The sequence below is a fragment of the Eschscholzia californica genome, unplaced genomic scaffold, assembly GCF_041429995.1.
Source record: "Eschscholzia californica isolate CP2 unplaced genomic scaffold, dmEscCali1.0.p SCAF_2, whole genome shotgun sequence".
NCBI lineage: Eukaryota > Viridiplantae > Streptophyta > Magnoliopsida > Ranunculales > Papaveraceae > Eschscholzia > Eschscholzia californica.
The window spans coordinates 46,487,560-46,496,165 of record NW_028238309.1 but is presented as its reverse complement, the minus strand read 5'-3'; the positions used below and the strand labels follow the sequence as shown (position 1 = coordinate 46,496,165).

At 34.8% G+C, this 8,606-nt stretch overlaps 1 protein-coding gene across 1 annotated transcript; it reads left to right on the top strand.

Annotated features, from left to right (window-relative positions):
- Positions 1 to 699: 699 nt before the first annotated feature.
- Positions 700 to 3,321, top strand: LOC147558406 (11S globulin seed storage protein Ana o 2.0101-like). Its single transcript, XM_086660062.1, has 3 exons — positions 700 to 1,264; positions 2,158 to 2,881; positions 2,990 to 3,321. The coding sequence occupies exons 1-3, from the start codon at positions 1,069 to 1,071 to the stop codon at positions 3,141 to 3,143; spliced, it is 1,074 nt and encodes a 357-aa protein (XP_086516188.1). The 5' UTR covers positions 700 to 1,068; the 3' UTR covers positions 3,144 to 3,321.
- Positions 3,322 to 8,606: the final 5,285 nt, after the last annotated feature.

The window sequence follows — 8,606 nt, the reverse complement described above, 5'->3', positions numbered from 1 at the left end:
ATCTTTACCCTTTGTCGTCCTCGCACCAATGACGATTTGTTTTTGAGGGGTTCTTCAGTAACATTAGTAGTATCGACAAATCCTTTCTACTCTTGTTTTTTGCATCTTTAGATGTTTTTGAAGTCTGAAGCACAACAAACAACAAATGGTTGTTGCTGCTAGGGCGAAGAAGGGAAAAGATTTCGTTCGTCATTTGCAATAGATCTTGAAGATGATCATATTTTAATACAATCTTTTTTTGAATTTTTCGTCAATCAATTGTAACAATGAAACGTACAATGAAGGGGGTTGGGGGTTATGAAACTCCATTCATCCAAGGGTTTGTGATTATTTAGATATGATGATCTCCGGAGAGATTAAGAGATGGTGGTTGTGGAAAGAGATGAGAAGAAGAAAAAAAAGATTGATTTTTGTTAAGTTCAAGGTCAGTGGCAGATGGTCGATGACCGTCTGCTATTAATCTTTTCGACAAGAAAGAAAGAGATAAAAGACATCAAAGAAAACTTTTTAAAATGAAAAATAAAAAATGAAAGAAATTATTTTGTTAAATTTGAACTAATTCATTGTCTTGCGAGCAAATTAAAACATTAGACAAATATAAAGATAAAATATTCTAATTTTTCACAATTGAGACGGAATTAATCCTACAATACTTCATTAAATTTTTATGTCATAAGTTATTCATCGCCTAGTCCATTCGAAATTGAATTGTTACAAATACATAACATTTTATTCCGAGTTTAAATATGGGTTGGCAAATAAGCCGTACATATTCCATAGGGACATAAGAATAAAACGAGAAATTTTGTAAGTCTAGGATAAGATAATTTTAACCTTTTTAATTCGTATTTATCCATTAAGGTCTTGATTTCCCAAGTTTTACTTATCCTAATCTCATTCTAATTAGGATTCTTTTTTTTACTTCCCCTATAAATTGAAACCCAATAATCACTTCTCTGTTCACAAAGTCTCTCTTCTTCTTCATCAAATTATCTCCTCTAATCTTCTTTCTTCTTGTTCACAACTGTGATTATTTTGTGAGATATCTTTTAAAAAAAAAAAGTAGTAATGGATATTGATTTAACACCAAGATTGTCCAAGACAGTGAATGGAGGAGAAGGAGGATCATACATGTCATGGTCTCCTTCCGATCTACCCATGCTCCGTGAGGGTAACATTGGTGCTTCCAAACTCTCTCTCCATAAGAATGGTCTCTCTCTTCCTTCCTACTCTGACTCCTCAAAGGTTGCTTACGTTCTTCAAGGTATATTATTATTATTATATTTCTTCTTATAAATTACTGAAATTTTGATTATGATTAATGATTTAATCCATGCTTACTTGATCCCCAAAATCGATTCTGTTATTTGAATTAGGGTTGTGATTTAACCAGTACTGTCAATACTTTCTCTGTGAAGTGAATCTTGGGTTTAGGTTTATATAGGTATCTAAAGGGTTTACTCAGTGAATGTTGAATCCTTGTTTTCTTTTACTTGTTATATTCTTATCGAATGATTTCTATATGGATTAAAAATCTAACTAATGATTTGTTTTTGAAATTTAAATTATTAACATTTCCCCCACTAGGCCACTACTTCATTAGATTTAATAATTTAATTTAATATATATGCTCGTGCCAGACGATGAAGTTTTTTTTTTTTTTTTATAGTTGTTGTATGATTTAACAGGCTACCACGATTCGATCAACTTATGGATTAATTTAATGACATGTGTAGTCAGCATTATATCATATGATATAGATGCATTATCATGATGTAATAATCACATAATTGCCACGGGAACGACATCAACTAGGCTTTGAAGGCTAAAAGAAAGCGCTGATAATTAAACCTAGAGTTAATCAAGAACTGCACTTTTTTACTTTATTCAATACTAATGTACCTCTCGAATTACAATGGACAAATCTAGCTAGATAGTAAACTACAACCCTTACTATGTTATTGATCATATCTCCTCAAAGATGTCGTAACCATCGAATGGTGATAATAATATGCAGACCAAAAGGAGTTCCTGTTATTTTACTATAATGTAATGCTTAAGTACGTTAAGTCGGGTGGTGTTCAGGTAGTGGTAGGGGTTTTCTAAACATTATGGTATATAAGTTAACAATTTACCTATCTTCCTTGAGCCGTTCAGGTAGTGGTAGGGCCGGTATAGTCCTTCCCGAAGCTGAGAAGGAGAAGGTGATCTCGATCAAGGAGGGTGATGCAATCGCCCTCCCTTTCGGTGTTGTCACATGGTGGTACAACAAAGATGACACGGAACTTGTCGTCCTCTTCTTGGGTGATACTTCTAAGGGCCATAAAGTTGGTGAATTCACTGAATTCTCTTTGACTGGTTCCAATGGGATCTTTACTGGATTCTCAACTGAGTTTGTTGGTAGAGCATGGGATTTGGAAGAAGAAAAGGTGAAGGCACTTGTTGGAAGCCAAAAAGCCAGTGGCATTGTTAAGCTTGCTGATGGTGTCAACATGCCAGAGCCAAAGGACGAAGACAGAAAGGGGATGGCTTTGAATTGTTTGGAAGCGCCTTTGGATGTTGATATTAAGAATGGTGGGCGTGTTGTGGTCTTGAACACACAGAATTTGCCTTTGGTTGGAGAGGTTGGACTTGGTGCTGATCTTGTCAGGTTGGATGGGAGTGCGATGTGTTCGCCTGGTTTCTCTTGTGATTCAGCTCTTCAGGTGACATATATCATTAGGGGTAGCGGCCGTGTTCAGGTTGTTGGAGTAGATGGTCGCCGTGTCTTGGAAACAAGAGTGAAGGCTGGTAACTTGTTTATTGTCCCAAGGTTCTTTGTGGTCTCAAAGATAGCCGATGAGGATGGTTTGGAATGGTTCTCCATTATTACCACTCCTAAGTAAGTTACAATAACCTTTTCTTTGTCTACTCTATCCTATCTTCTTATCTTTTAAGTGTACATCTTATCAAGTTTTCCGAGTTCTTATTATTGATGTTGATTTTGCAGCCCTATATTCAGTCACTTAGCAGGAAGGACATCGGTATGGAAAGCTCTGTCTCCTGAAGTTCTTGAGGCTTCGTTCAATGTGGCACCTGAAGTCGAGAAGCATTTCCGTTCAAAGAGAACTGCTGATGCCATCTTCTTCCCTCCACCAAACTAAGATCGAAGAATACTAGAAGTTCTTTTTTTTGCCTGTTTTTTTTTTTATTGCGAGTTTAATAAGTGATAGACGATTAGTTACTTTCTTACATCTTGAATTGAAATCAAGCAAAAGTTAAATGATTTATCTGGTGTTAGAGTTTATGAGCGTTAAAAGCATGAGCATATGGTTCTTGTTTCATTTTCAATCTCTGTTTTTGTACCTCTAGCTCATATTTTAGTTGGTGAAATTTATAATGGCAGGCTGGGTGCAAAATTTAGTTGTTAACTGTTAGGGCTTCAATTTAACCATTTCAAATTTTGGATCAGAGAAGAAAATGTGAATGTTCGGTACAAGCGTAAGCACCCGGCCTTTGTTTGGGGGTTTCTCCCCACTTAAAAAAGTTGATTGCTACCTCTCTTTCAGTTTTCTTCGTTTCCCTCTTTTGTTATAAGGAGTTGAGTTCCATCAACAACAATTAGGGAGTCAGGGCAGCTAGGTTTTAAGGCATCCAGTTTTCAATCCCTCTCTAATTTTGTTACATCTCTAACAATTTTACTTGTTTAAATTTCATTTTACTTGAAAATACTCTTGATTCAGATGAACCAACTTTCATCCCCGAAGACTTTTTCAATCTTTACTTGTTTCAGTTTCACAATACCCTTACACGAAGCCTCTCTTACTCAAATGGTTAGATGGGTACACAAATACTCTTGATTCTGGTGAACAAATTTTTTTCTCTCTCTTTCTAAAATGTTGTTGTACTTGTTGCAATTTCAAACCGTACTCCTTTAAGCCTGTTTCAATCTTTACTTGTTTCAATCAAAAGAAAAATTGTGTTTTTGCTTTTCCGTTTCAATCTCTTTCTCCATGGTAATCTGAATAACAACAAACAAAAAGATAGATGGTGAAACTCATTTTGATGAATTTTGTTTTGGAAGAAGAAGATAGAATAAAGTAGAGATGAGCTTCACCAAGATTAGTTGACCGGGTGCTTACAGAGAACTCGGGTCAGTGGTCATTGACTCGAGTTCATGACATGGCTGCCTGCTTACAACTATTTGGCCCCGTGTTTATAGAAACACCCAAATGTAGGTGTGGGGTTTAGAAATATTAAATAATAACGTGCTTATAGAAGCACCCATATGAAGTAGGTGTGGGGTTTAGAAATATTACGCGACTTTGGAGAATAAAGAAAAATATTTTGGGCATAAAAATTAGTCAATAAATATTGATTTATAGGGCATATTCTTCGTTTAATCCAAAAATTGACTTGATCAAACATTGCCCCTAATCTTCATCTTCTCCCCCGTCTCTCTCGTTCTCTTTCTCTCTCTCCCCCCTCTCTCTCTCCATCTCTCTCTCTCCCTCCCACTGTCCCACATTATCTCTTTCTCGTTCTCTCTCTGTCTCAGTATCCCTTTCGCTCTCACTGATTATCTCTCTGCCGTTCGCACTCTCGATCTCCCTCTATCTCTCTCTCTTTCATTGTAGATCACTTTCATCTCTCTCGTTGTAGACGTATCTTTCTTTAGATTAATTTCTCTTTTTTTTCTCTCTCTCTCTCTCTCTCTCTCTCTCTCTCTCTCTCGTAGTCTTTATCTCTCTTTCTCGCAGTATCTATCTCTCCCCCTCTCTCTTGCGGTCTGTATAAATCTCTCTATGGAGACCACATAGTTCGTGGCCACGAAATGTTTTGTCTTCACGAAATGATAAGGATTACATAACGTTTTGTGTCCACAAAATGTCTCGTGGCCACGAAATCCTCGATGGGTTTCTGGCGAAACCCTTCTCGAGGTCTGGTTCTGGCGAAGGGAACACCTTCCTTCACCGCAACAGTGTGAGAGAGAGAGAAACAATAAGAGATCGATAACAAAATAATGAGAGATTGAGAGAGAAACAACGAGATATCAGAGGCATAGATAGCGAGAGCAGTAGAGAGAGTGAGAGAGAGAAAGGGAGAGACCGAGATAAGGAGAGGGAGAGAGAGAGTAACAGTGAGTGAGAGAGGAGAGAGAAGAAGTGGCAATGGTGGTCTGAATGGTGGCGGTGGGAAGTTATGGAGGTGAAGGTGATAGAGAAGATGAAGATTAAGGGGTAATCTTTGATTAAGTTAAGTTTTGGGTTAAAAAAATAATATTCCCTCGAGAACGTACAGAAAAACATGGATTCAACTAGAGAATTTATGCCCCAAAGCCGGGGGCCAATAATAATGCTATAAAAGAAGAAAAATTAGGTAGATTCTAGACATAAATCTGATGTAGTTTGTCGCAACTCTGTAATTTAGTAGATCAGGCTCATTGATAACACGAATCATGACAAAACATATAATTTCTGTCTAGATTCTGTCTGACTTTTGTGTTACTTAGCATTTTCCATATTAAAAGACTTGACAACCCATAAATTTACTAGTCTAACAATTGTGGTCTCGACCTCATTGATTTATCGACTTTTATGAGTTTGCATTTTGTGGGTTGGGCCTTATGTTTAGGTAAAACTTTTTCAATGTAGGTCCAAGTTTGTCCACCAAAATGTTTAATGTGTTAGTCGGGAGGCTTTGGACGACGTTGTTCTTTTATCAATCCAAGTCATTCTGAATTGGGTAGCAGGTTTTCGTGTTAAGTTCTCCCATCTTACAGTGTCAACCAACCTATTATTCTATTAACTTATTTTTCTGATTAGCAGGTGAAGAAATAGTCTCGTGGCATCGTCGAATTCACGATCGTGCCACGTTGATGACGAATAAAAGTTCAAAGTTGTTTTGTCAAAAACCAGCATTGGAAAATATTTATTATTATTTCAGGGTTGTGGGTGAGAATTTGGGGACTCAATACGAAAAATAATCGACAAATACGTAACTAGATATTTATGTAGAACTACTTTCAAAATTTTCAACAAAAAAAAAAGTTCAAAGTTAAAATTAATAAAAAAAAAAAATAAACTTTCATGCACCTATGACCTATCGACATCAAATACCACACACACACACATAAGTTCAAAAAAATAAACTTTCATGTTCTCATTCTATTGATGTTTTGATTGTTGCTTATTCTCCTCTAAGTTCAAAAAACTAATTAAGTTTTTATTTTTTGTATGGGACCACAATTTAAGTTATGATGGACCCAAAGAATTGTTGGAGCAATATTTGCAGGACGAATTCCACTCTTTTGTAATCTCATTGTTCTTTATTTATCATTGTTCATGTTCTCTGGCAATATCATCTTCAAAAATATATTTTTATTTTTATAGTAATTCTACATTTTAGAACATATAGTAGTGCAATAAAATGTGAAAAAACCTTTAGAACACATTACATATAGGAATACGTTCAAAACTTATATAACATAAAGCACACACGACATGTGTTTGCTATAAAGTTCAACCTTTATGTATTGAAATGTCAAATACTAATGCGAGAAATGGATGATGTGCAAGCACTACAATTGTTTATTTTGATGTTTTTGAGTTTTGAACATAATACTTTTAGCTCTAAATATTAAAAAAAACTTCTAACATTGAGCATTTACTGGTGCGCTGACAACATAACAACTTTTATTTGTACATAAATATTTATGTTGCATGCACATAGTGTTATGCTGTCAAAACATTGATTTGTGTTACGATTTAAGTGAAAACGTAGAAAAAAAACATAGGAGAGAGAAACACGAATGGGAGATCAAAATAACTAAGAACAACCTCATCAATGATACTTCAAATAACTAGATCTAAAATTTATATATTAATCTCTCTAAAACACTATGAGGACACCCTACAACCAAATTTGAAGCTTCTTTCAACCTCCATTAAAGAAGATAGAAGATGATGATTGAAGATAAAAGATAGAAGATACATTGAAAAAATAAAAGAGATAAGCTGAAGACGTACCTTCAAGGAGAAGCAGATCAGTTTCCAACAGGATGCAATGTCCAGTCATCGAGAGAGTAGAGAGTTTTTGGTTCTGAGAAAGGAGAGAGAGTTCTGGATTAGAGCGAATGGATGGAAGTTGCTATTACCTGGATAAATATGAACAGGAGATATCGAGGGAAAGGAAATTATATATAAAAGGGTAGAAGGGAAATTAGTAGAAAATGTGATTTCTTCGAGATGAGAAAATGAGCTTGAGATATGTAAATGGGTTTGATGTTAAAGGATTTTCAAAAAGTAGGTATTTTTTTAAATATTTTTAGCCAGTGTGCCTAATTTCCTATTTAGACTAAGAGGGTGTTTGATTTTTTAGTAAGTGATATCACTTATAAGTGCTATGGCGTTTGTTTTCTATCATTTCTAAGTGTTTGATTTTTTATTTTTATATTAATTCTAAATGTCATAAAAATGAGAAATTGTCTATTTTGACCTTAAAGTATTTACATATTAGCATTTCTTACTAGTTCATTATGCTCGCGAGTTTGGATACAAGAGAATTACGATTTATGAATACTTTGTGTTGAAAATATTAACCTCAAATAATTAAAAATTATGAAGGATAAATAACTTGCGTTGCATGATGGAGTTTGGGTGGTTCCGTGATTGATGAAGGAAGAGATGTGAAAAAAATTTAGAAGAAAAGCTTAGGTGAAGGATGAGTGAATAAGGAAAAGAGTCATAGCGAAAGTCATAAAAAGATTTTTACTTATCAATTGTTTAAGATTTTTTTTTTAGTTATAATTATATTGGTAATTATTATATTCAGAGAAGGATAAAATGTCTTTCTTAGCACTTAGAAAGTAAGTGCGAAAAAATAAGCTCCAAGTTGGAGCTTATTTTTTTGCACTTACTTTGACCCCACTTACAAGTGATATTCACTTATTAAGTGAAAAAACAAACGACCTAAAATTACAGGCCCGCACTTATTAAGTGAAAATCACTTTGTGAGTTTTTCACTAAAAAAAAATTCCTAAAAAAATTGTCTATGCATATTCAACAAATATTAGTCATGCTAGCTGAAGATTTAAAAACAGTATAGCTAAAATTCAAGGACCAACAAAAATTAGAGGAGTTCATAAAAAAAAAAAAAAAAAAAAAAAAATTAGAGGAGGAAGTAAATGATCTTTCATGTATTTAGGAGACTATCCAGATAGATATCGGTGGAGGGTTTTGTGACCCGTTGGGAGGATTTTACTCCTAACCCTTCAAATCCCATACCGAAGAGATTTGGATGGAGGGAATTCTTTTTTGGATATGTTTTGACTTCTATAGGACTCCTTTTGGATATGTTCTAATTAACTTGTATTCTTTGGTAATTGGATTAAGATTGTGCCTCCCTGGTTAGAATCGGAATCTAACAAAGAATCCCAGTATGTAAATCCCCAAACAATTCTACTCCTTGTCAAATTGCTCTGACTTACTTACTTATCCGAATCTTAAGTTATCCTAATCCCTCCCTAATTAGGATTTGTATCTTAACTTTTGTCCTTATAAATAGAAGCTCACTAATTCTCTTCTCTCACACTAATTCTCTCATCTTCTTCTTTGTTATTCTTCACC

Excerpts from the sequence above, each read along its gene's own strand:
- LOC147558406 (XM_086660062.1), top strand. The coding sequence starts at position 1,069 with ATGGATATTGATTTAACACCAAGATTGTCCAAGACAGTGAATGGAGGA. Across the intron at positions 1,265-2,157 it reads GGTTGCTTACGTTCTTCAAG|GTAGTGGTAGGGCCGGTATA; the intron begins GTATATTATTAT and ends TGAGCCGTTCAG. Across the intron at positions 2,882-2,989 it reads TCCATTATTACCACTCCTAA|CCCTATATTCAGTCACTTAG; the intron begins GTAAGTTACAAT and ends TTGATTTTGCAG.